Source organism: Saccostrea cucullata, unplaced genomic scaffold (genome assembly GCF_032062105.1).
Source record: "Saccostrea cucullata isolate Sc308-1 unplaced genomic scaffold, CSIRO_AGI_Scuc_v1 ctg4972, whole genome shotgun sequence".
Taxonomy (NCBI): domain Eukaryota; kingdom Metazoa; phylum Mollusca; class Bivalvia; order Ostreida; family Ostreidae; genus Saccostrea; species Saccostrea cuccullata.
Window position 1 is genome coordinate 44,054 of NW_026919172.1, and position 10,132 is coordinate 54,185.

The 10,132-nt window shown below is 33.6% G+C and overlaps 2 protein-coding genes across 2 annotated transcripts; one reads left to right on the forward strand and one right to left on the reverse strand.

Moving 5' to 3' along the window:
• The first annotated feature begins 1,849 nt into the window (after positions 1-1,849).
• LOC134281406 (uncharacterized) lies at positions 1,850-4,607 on the forward strand. The gene is made up of 6 exons (XM_062763878.1): positions 1,850-2,039; positions 2,466-2,874; positions 3,277-3,424; positions 3,646-3,786; positions 4,023-4,077; positions 4,476-4,607. Exons 1-5 carry the CDS (start codon positions 1,947-1,949, stop codon positions 4,039-4,041), a joined length of 810 nt encoding a protein of 269 aa, XP_062619862.1. The 5' UTR covers positions 1,850-1,946; the 3' UTR covers positions 4,042-4,077; positions 4,476-4,607.
• On the reverse strand, positions 3,442-7,333 carry LOC134281418 (uncharacterized). The gene is made up of 11 exons (XM_062763887.1): positions 7,045-7,333; positions 6,307-6,741; positions 5,925-6,171; positions 5,721-5,832; positions 5,510-5,625; positions 5,242-5,414; positions 5,002-5,143; positions 4,710-4,909; positions 4,365-4,611; positions 4,086-4,243; positions 3,442-3,926 (listed from the first exon to the last, which is right to left on the reverse strand). Exons 1-11 carry the CDS (start codon positions 7,132-7,134, stop codon positions 3,831-3,833), a joined length of 2,016 nt encoding a protein of 671 aa, XP_062619871.1. The 5' UTR covers positions 7,135-7,333; the 3' UTR covers positions 3,442-3,830.
• Positions 7,334-10,132: the final 2,799 nt, after the last annotated feature.

The window sequence follows — 10,132 nt, forward strand, 5'->3', positions numbered from 1 at the left end:
GTGTCAGCCGCCGGTAAGGAGGGAGGGCAGGAGCGGGACCAGGATGACACCAGAGATACTGGAAGAGTTTGTTAGCATACCTGGCCACCGCACCGGTTTCCCAACTGGGCAGGGACTATGCTCGCTATCAGATGAACTGGAGTTGAATCGTCCCTACACACGTCTGCAGGCTGAAAAGGACAAGAAGGAGAGGGAGAGGAAGGAGAGGGAAGAACACGAAATATCGAAAAAAAACCTGATTTGTAAAAATTGAAAATAAATAAAAAAAAAAAATAAAGACCGAATCCAAAATGTAAAAAAAAAACAATTTCTTTTTTTTTTTTTATTTCAAAAGGATTTGAAAAAAAAAGTGGGAGAACAAATTGTGTAATATTAATGATTTTTAAGAGTTTAAAAAAGAAAGAGAAAATGAAAATCCTAATGTAGTAAAATTTAAAGATGTAATCAGAAGTTGAAATGATAGAAATTGCATATGGTATTATCGAGTGATACACTCGAGTAAGACGAGGTCAAATAGAAAAACACCAAGGAAAGGTGATACGTCTGTTCATTGAAATGAAATGTTAAGAGAATTGTAAAAGAATACTTTTATCACACAAGTAAGGAAGGTTTTGCAAGCCTTTAGAAACTTGGTGTATGATAAAAAAAAGCCGGAAAACAAGGAAAGTCCAAAAATAAAAGAAATGCATATTTGTATCTTACAATTGCAAGATGGTGCAAATGTCATCTAATCTGTCATGATTAATATATATATTTATATAGTGAAAAATAACAGAACGTCGCTTAAAACTCGACCAGTTTCAATAATATCATCAGGAGTTTTTCTGATTTCTCATTTGCACCATTTTATAAGATACAAATACACCTTTCTTTTTATTTTTTGGCTTTTTAAATTTTTTTTTTATATTTATATATATAAAAACAACCACACTAAATAGGAAAGAAAAAAAAAAATTTTTTTTTGTTTAAATTAACATATTTGTTTTAATTGTGCTAGTCACGTATTTCTTTGATATTTGAAATATGAGAAGAGTGTGTATTATGAACGAGAATTTCAAATGTTAGACACACCTCTGAAAAAAAAAATTCTGGTGAGCTTCCTGAGTTGTTTTTTACACATCAATAATCATATCCAATGAGTATAGAAGAAAAAAAGGAAAATAAAACCATAGACCTAAAACGAAGGGACCGCCGACTTATGACGTCACAATCACTAACTTCTTGCGCTTGCAGCGCCCTCACCGGGATGTATAGAAACAGACTTCCTGTAATGAAATCAATGTTGTCGCATCATGATTTTTCGCATTCTTTAAGGAAATAACAACAAATTAGAAAAATCAATCACTTATCTAAGCTTTCCATGACGAAATGATCTCGACTGACTACTTCGGAACTTATAAGTCGATGGAAACGTTTTAAATGTAGACATCAGCAATGACGTGACATCTCTTGAATGCTGTCGATTATATTTTACGGTAGTACCTAATTTATATTCTTATTTAATTTACAAAATAAGGAAACAATTTTCTACCAATGGTTTTAAAACAACGACCAATTTCATATCTATGAATTCATATGAACTGATAAATAATAAATATATCGTGAAGTGCCGTTCAACAACTTAATAAATAGAGATGTTCCCCTTGGCCGTTAATGATCTACATAATTATGTATTTTTGAAAAGTTAGTTATAACTCTTAAAAGATTTATTTAATCGTGTTTATTCAGGATTACAGCATTGTCAGTGATCAAAAGATTTTCTAAGAGATCTTTTTTATTTTTTCCCCACAGGATTTGTAGATAGCCTGTCATGCCAAGAAATTCTGCTCTAAAACTCCGGTTTATCAATCCCGTTATAAATTAGTGACCGCATCCCAGGCGGTCTGTGTTACCACGGCGATGAACTGAATAAGTGAAATCGAGCTCCCTGTCTGCTTATCTAAGAAATGGCACAAAGAAGAAGACAGGCCCCTGTAAGATACGGAGATTGGGAGGAAAATTTTAACCTCAGGGAGCTAAAGGACAAAAAATTGGAAGAGGTACGGTAAATTTATTTCACAGATATTTTATATATTTATATTTAAACTTTAGTAACTTTTAATTCTGTAACATTTATATTTTAGAATACACGTGTATTTCAATATAATTATACGTCCCTGATGTGAAAATACACAATACGTACACCCAACCGTCTAAAAAAATTATTTCAATTATTCCCCATCAACCTTTCCGTGTGAGTACTTGAGACCGTCATGCTTGTATATACATTTATATGATATTTAAAGAGTGTAGGCGGATCAAGCTAGGCGAATCAAGCGCCGCTCTGTATCGAACCTTAGATAACGATGAATACACACTTCAAAATTATTCAACATGGAAAAAACATTTGCATTATCTTAAAATAAATAACAATGATAGAATTAATTAATTAGCTGTGTTTTAATGACTGTAAACATTTATCTCAGAAACTATGGGAGGTTGAGGACATTTTGGAGAGAAAAGAGCAAGAGGTACTGGTGAAATGGAAGGACTGGGAGGGACCATCGACCTGGGTGAGTTTGGACGAAAACCAGGAGTTGCAGCAATTTATTGAGAGAAATAAAGGAAACCCTCTCTCGTGTCAACTCCACAGCAGGAATTTAGATGCTAATAAAGTAGAGTGTATGGACCTTCCTGATGACGTTATGGCACTGCGACAGGCCATATTCGACAGTTTAGGGGATGCCCGTCGTACACCTGATGGTGCATTAGGTGTTCAAGCGAGGACGACTGTGAAAGTGCCATTCTCTAGTACTAGTTTTAGTACATACTTCAGATCTTTGAAGGATTTGGATCTGCCAGCAGACAATGGGAATGTCGATTTCTACCTTACAGGTAATAAAATATCTTTAGTAGAACTATTGTTTTCATGAAATTCACTACTATAGGTGGATAAAGTCTATTTCAACTGGGGTTCCATTAGGCACAGCTGCGTGGAGGGGGGGGGGGTCTTTAAAGATTGTTGGTATGTACAAACATGTTCATTGCTTGTAACTACTATGTATAATTTTTTTCTGGTGTCAAAGTGCTTTGCCACCAGAAAAAAAAAGTCAGCAATGAATACTTAGAAATATTTGAATATACTCTACAGTATTTTAAATTTTATTTACCTCACGTTTGTCACTTTGTATATACTTGTATTAATCATGTTAATTAGTTTTATGTTATGAATGTTCATGACTGTATTGTCAATAAAGTGAATTAGAATTATACAATAATGAGTATTTATTTTTACAGGTGAAGAAATGACTTGTGCCATTGGAGAGAACTGGTCAAGTCGATGTTACAAAACATCAACAGAAACCTTCGTCTCCTTCAGAGAATATGTTCATGTCTGGTGGGGATTTAAGGAGAGAAAACAATACGAACACAATACTTGTAAAAGGTATCATCATATTTAATCTTATGTTTGTGTATATAATCATGATAATAATATCAACAACAATAACAACAGTTCTACTAAAAGTGTGACTACACAATATTATTTTACACAGGAATAACAATTCTATTCATAGAAATCCAAAATTTGTTCAGCATTGTGGATTTGTAAACAAATATTGCATGGTAATAATAAAATTGTGCTTTATAATAATAATATTTGTTTAGATGCAACTGGAAAGATGCTGAAGAGAACCGACCAGAGTTATGTGACCCCGTCGTACTTTATGTTCGTGGACCATCATGGATTCATGAAACCTTTACGAGGTCTCGAAGAAACATGGTTACTGGGACTGTAGCTAAACGACGGTAATCCTAAAAAATAACATTTCTTGCTTTTTTTGCAATTTGACTCACTCCCCTTCTGCTGCAGACTTAACATATTTCCGTTTTTCACGTACAGTTCCATACAGACTGGACCATAGCATTCTATTTTCCCTTTCAAGAATCTGTAATAAAAGATACTGATTATTATGCTAAGAACTGAAATACATATTTATTCATAACATAAAGGGCCTCTAATGTATTTTCCTCTTGTATTGCAGAAGACATAAGAACTCATGAAGCAAACCATGCAGATTTACTATGATCTCAGTTTAGGTATGTACCTGCTTTGAGACATGTTTCTTCCTTTTGGACCCATTTCTGTTAGTGCTCCCAAAGTATGCTTGGCGATGATCAAAATTTTTACGTTCAACTTGAGCAACCCCAATATCATGCAAGTAATGGAATTTTTGCAGAAACTGTGGTACATGATAAACCATAGCTGAAAATGTAATTTAAAAAAAACATGTCACTTTTATGTCCTGAAAGGAACAGTGGTGGGCTAAACCAGTGTATGAATCCTCATGCATCAGTTTTATAGAATCGTTCACATTTATACATACCATGAATGTATGGGATTACATCTTCATCAACAGTTTGCTTTCTAAATTCAGTAGCCCATTCTTTTGCTTCTTTTGAAAAAGTATTAACATCCTTGTAATTGTCTGTTCCAGGTAATGCCCGGAGACTTTCCATGAGCTCATGGAATTCAGACCAGAGATCTTGCAGGGCTTCCACATTCAGGTCCTGTTCCTCATCTTCAGATAAATCATATGATACCTGCAGACGAGAGCCTACATTCCTCTTCAGCTATAAAAATATAAATGAACAGTTTTATTTTACTCTGTAAACATTCAGGAAATATAAATAATTGTTATTTAGTGAGTTTGAGTTTCCTTTAAATATACCTTAGTGTTATTTCCGACAGCATCTTTCAGTCGTGCTACAAGTGCAGGCTTTTTTCCTTTTTTGGAAAGGTGTCTGTTGTTAAGCTCATCTTTCAGCTGATTTACTGAGAGGCTTTCTATAGATACATAATGCCTATCCTTTTTATTGTCCAGAATATGGTGAATTTGAACGTCCTTGATAATTTTTCGCAAATCATCACCTACAAATGAAATGGTAAATACTAGTATCTTTTAAAGATTACATACAATAAATGTAAATATTTGGTGTCAATTTTTTTAAGGAAAGGCTTACCTGTTGGCTGAGACCATTTCCTCACTTTGGTGTTCAATTTATCATCACCCTTTTCTTCCCACATTCTGAAACTGACGCCTACACGTTTCAGCTCCCTTTTCAAATTTTCTTCAGATTTCTGGTCTATTGCCCAAGTTACAAGCTGAATTCAAAATCAAGCAAGGATTACATTTTTATGCAGGTAGTTAGCAAGACAGTTAAAAAGTATGCATACATGTATACTAATTAAACACAATGTACCTGATTGAAGAGCTTAAGAGATATCCTTATCCGCAAATGAAGATCATCAATCGGCATGTCACTGTATGCAATAAATGGGCAGAGATCTTTGTCTTTGTATCCATATGCTTTCTTATCAGAGTCTAGAAGAGTTTGTTGTTCTTCTTTTGATCTCTGTATTGACCATGATGGAACTACAAAATAGATTATAAAATCACTGTACTTGACAAATATTCACTCTTTTACAAATATATTTGTATCATTTTCTCAATTTGCACGAGTTACTTACTACTGAAGTCACATATCTGCTTTTTGGAGCAGTGACACCACATACAGAAAAAGTCACAATGAGCACCATTAATACCCCTAAGTAAGGCAAGTGCCTTCCAGTCACAAGTCATTATCCTACAAAATACCAGTTTTGAATTTAAGATGATATAACACAAGAGTACGAATGAAAAAGAAACAAGATATATGATAAGATACTCAATTAACCTTACCATTTTACTGAAATTTTTCTTCCATTGATGACAATTCCATTTAATTGAATTTTTTCCATGTCTCTAAATGTCCCTGAGGCAAACTCCTCTATACTGCATCGATTTTCTTCTCCTGAATTCAAACGAACAGGTGCTTATTCAAATGAAAATTTCCAAAATACAAAACCATTACAGAAAATTTCAATAAACTATATTATCTCTTACCAATGTAAAAGAAAAGTGTAAATTCATCCTCTGGGCACATGCTCAAATCTTGAAGACTATCTGGCAATGGCTGTCTTGGTGCTAAAATCTTGAACACCCCTCTTACAGAGGAGATATTTTTTGCAATTTTAGCACCGTCACATGAAAAACGCAGGGTAACAGTAGCATTCTCAATGTACCTCTGGTATTTTTGGTGTTGCAGAACAAACTCTAGAATGTGCTCTAACTTTCTAGAACTGCAGTCTGCCTATGTTAAGAAAATATTTTTTTAAATAAAAGTAAATGGTCTATGCTATGAAGTGTTTCATAAAATTGATATTAAAATGATGCAATAAAAATACTGAAAGTGATTAACACATTTAAATGCAGTGCATGGACTTACCGAGGGATGGCTCATTATCTCCAGAGTTGTGTTGAGACGGATTTTTTCTTCATTGATGGCTGACTTGCTTGGAATAATTGAACCAATCATGTGTAATTCGTGTAAAGCTTCATCAGAAATTCTGAACTTGTCCTTGACCGCTATCACTTTTTGAATTACATCAAGGTCTTTAGCATTCTTTAAACCTTCATTTTCCAAAGTACCATTTTCATGAGGGGACACTTTGCGAGGAAAAAAGGATAAAACTTGTCCATTATTGAAATTAAGCTGAACTTTGATGGATGAAACATCAGAGTGGACAAGACTTGAAGCATCCCGAAAAGCACTTTGGTATTTTCTTTTTCTTTCTGCCCTTTGTGAATGCTTCAGCTCAAAAAATCCTTTTCCTTTACGTGGTGTCTTGTTCTTGCATGTATTTTCCGTATCATAGTGGTCCTATTAATATTTGCAAGAAAATGTGTTCAATGAATAATAAATCATTTTACCTTATAAAAAAAACAAAAACAAACACAAACAAACAAACACTCAAACCAAAAAAAAACAAACACACACACACACAGTAAAGCTTCAATCCAACACTCTATTACTGAGTTTTTAAAAATGTGCATTTGTCAAATATATATACATTCATGTGAATTTTTCGAATTCACTTTTACCTCAAATTATTAACATTTGAAGTATTCTCAATAGGCGCCTTTAATCACAGGATCACCGATGAAAGAAAAAATGCGTACGTACCTGCCTGTTGTTATTCAATTGCAACATTACACGTGCTTGCACAGGTGCAGACGGTCGTGCCTCCATCCATGGTCGAAAAAAATTCGACATTTTCCAAATAAAAAACTTTTTTCTTACTTTTTAGTTTTGCATTTCCCACCAATATATATAATGAAGCGCTGTCTAAAAAGCGGAAAATATTCAGTAGTGACAATTATAAAGTTTTAGATACATTTCACAGCATAAGTACAAAAATAATATATTATTAAATTACATTTATTAACACATCGCAGAAAATGACAACCGTGCAAACATGATCATATTTCTGATTGAATTTTTTTTAAACTCATCATTATTCAGTTCTCTCTTATACGACGTTACTTATACATAACCTTAAAACTCTCTAAACAAAACATATCTGTGTATTGGTCATTTCATCATAATAACGCGCGTTATTCAATTTATTTGCACACACTGTTGCAGTTATGAAATTATATCACTCAAAATAATGATTCATTGCTTAAATAAATATAGTTATTGACTAGAGTTATCACCAAATGAAAAGTGTGGGAATACTTCATGTTTTTGAAAGTAGGGGACGTGGTTGACAAAACAATTACTTGTGATTTGCTTCCACATGTTTAAATGTCTTCAGTGTTACCTTCGTTGATCATTTTGGTTGATATTTTATTTTAAATACCACTGCAAGACAACATTTGTTGTCTGCATCAAACTACGTCACCATTTAATTTTGACCTTGCCCTTCCAAAACTTCCTACAATATCAGTTTTAGGTAAATTCAGACCCAGGATTTGCATTTTTGTTTCCAATAAATATAACAGAATACCAAAAATTAAAATATTCCTATACACACAAAATTAAAGTACATAACGCAAGTGTGAAGGATATTGGATTTTTTTAATATAAGATTTTTCCCTAAAACAATTTAACAGATTACATTTTATGAGTTTTCAGAACAAAAATTTTATGGATACTGAATAACTACCTGGTGAAGACACAAGATAGAAAAGCACAAATTAACATGAGTGTGTACATTACATATATTACCTTAAGTCTTAAGTACCCGCAGATATATTTTATAAGGTATGAAATAATGCAGATGTCTTGAGTTTGGTTTTCAACAATTTTTTTTTGAAAATTTTGAAAGTATGATTATTCATTGACAATTTCCTAAAACACAAAGCATCAAGATGTATATTCCTAATTCGCCTATATCATATACCTAGTAGTGCATCAGCCCTGTTCTCTCTTCGAAAACTGGTTCCCGGCCCCGTAACCTAGACGTTAGTGGACGAGTTTACCATGTTAAATCCCCGTAGACTTTGAATTTGCCGCCGTGTGTATACACTGGTTGACTTCGAGGGTTCGGATAAATGGGGGAAGTTTGGAAAAAAAATGATCTATCGATCGGACCTGGGTTGGAAGCCAAGATATTTATACATTTTGAGATATGAAGCGAAAAGTGAGGTCCTTGGCACCGTGGGACAGACTATAATATATTTCTTATTTTCATGAATTTTTCAGAATATTTAAAGTACGACTTAATAATTAGCTTCTTTCCTCACAATTGTGAGCTCGTTCTAATATTGGCTCGTGGTCTCAACATAACCTTTTATCAGCTCACCTGAGCTGAATGCTTTCCTGAACACATTTTTAGAACACAGGAAGGAGACCTGTCAATTCCGCACCGAGAGCATGAAGCTGTATGTGGAGATAGAAACTGACATTAGAGGACCTTATGCAGCTAAACCAACCATTACCCTATGTACAGCCGTGATTGACACCGTTATGAGAACTTCACTACAGGAAGTGTTTCTGACCCTTAACTGCCCGGCAGCATCCTATAGTGGTTTGCATTACAATGCTAAAAAGGCAGGACCCAGTAGCCCTTTTTCGTAAAAAAAAACTTACGACTTAGATTGTTTTTTTCCCAATTCTTCTATATGTACCTAAATTGTAGTAGGTTACAAAAAAATAGATCAGACTGGCCTGCCTGTCTGATATCCGATATACAGGCAATACCAGTCTAAAAAAAAATATCGTATTTCTATTACATTACAGCAAACTGTAAATTATTCGTCTGAAATGATAATTTTCTTTAGTAATCAAAAAGATATCAGAACTGTCAAATTTTAATCTTAGTCGTAAGAATTTTTGTGAAAAAGGCTACTGGATTGTAAACATGGTCAGAGAAGACGAACAAAGGGAAAGGACTCGCTTCAAAGATGTACTGGAGAGCCACGGATTACGAACTAATACTCATACAAGTATTAGCTTTCCTAAAAAAGCTTGTCTGGCGTGGTTTGCTTAAATTCATAATGCAGGAAGAACTTATATGTTATGTAATTTCTTTCGTTCGATAATATATCTTCAAGAGACCTTGCATGCGTAATCAATATTATATATGATAATTAATGTACAAAGAACTTTAAATTGAATCTCCTGGCTCCAGGATTATGAAACAAAATAAGGCTAATGTGAAATTTTTAATCGCCGATAAAATATTTATTAATTATGGAATTTATTTCTTCATTCGCACATAACTACATCTCTGTAAAACAATGTTAAAAATATCCCTAACCCTTCTGGTCTGCTTGACTTTTACAACATTTTATTATAAAATAGAGATTTTGATCTACTTAGGCAAAAGATGTTTCTTGATCCCGGGTCAGCATTTTTCAAGTAATGTTTTATATTTTAAATGACCTAACTGATTTTTTATTAAACAAACAGATCTAAAATGAAGGTTGTAAATGATGAAATTTGATCAGTTATGGACGCGTATAACCCTAACCTTAAAGGAGGACATCGGAGTATAAATAGCAGCCAATGAGAAAAATGGTGGTATATTTGATTTTTCTGGCCACATTCAGATTGCAGAGACTTATTTACAAATATTAAAATACTGAGTCTCTTTTATCACCAGATTTTTGTCAGGCTAACTCTTCTCACTAATGTGCATCTTTGGTCACAAATTAAATTTACTGGAAATTTTTTTCTAAGCTGTATTTTTCATTGAAATAATTGAAGCAGGGGTTCTATTTCTATTTGAAATTCAAAACTGACAGCAGTGGGTGTGGTTTAGTTT

Excerpts from the sequence above, each read along its gene's own strand:
- LOC134281406 (XM_062763878.1), top strand. The coding sequence starts at position 1,947 with ATGGCACAAAGAAGAAGACAGGCCCCTGTAAGATACGGAGATTGGGAG. Across the intron at positions 2,040-2,465 it reads AGGACAAAAAATTGGAAGAG|AAACTATGGGAGGTTGAGGA; the intron begins GTACGGTAAATT and ends CATTTATCTCAG. Across the intron at positions 3,425-3,645 it reads GAACACAATACTTGTAAAAG|ATGCAACTGGAAAGATGCTG; the intron begins GTATCATCATAT and ends ATATTTGTTTAG.
- LOC134281418 (XM_062763887.1), bottom strand. The coding sequence starts at position 7,134 with ATGTCGAATTTTTTTCGACCATGGATGGAGGCACGACCGTCTGCACCT. Across the intron at positions 5,833-5,924 it reads TACACTTTTCTTTTACATTG|GAGAAGAAAATCGATGCAGT; the intron begins GTAAGAGATAAT and ends GTTTGAATTCAG. Across the intron at positions 4,612-4,709 it reads CTGTCGGAAATAACACTAAG|CTGAAGAGGAATGTAGGCTC; the intron begins GTATATTTAAAG and ends ATATTTTTATAG.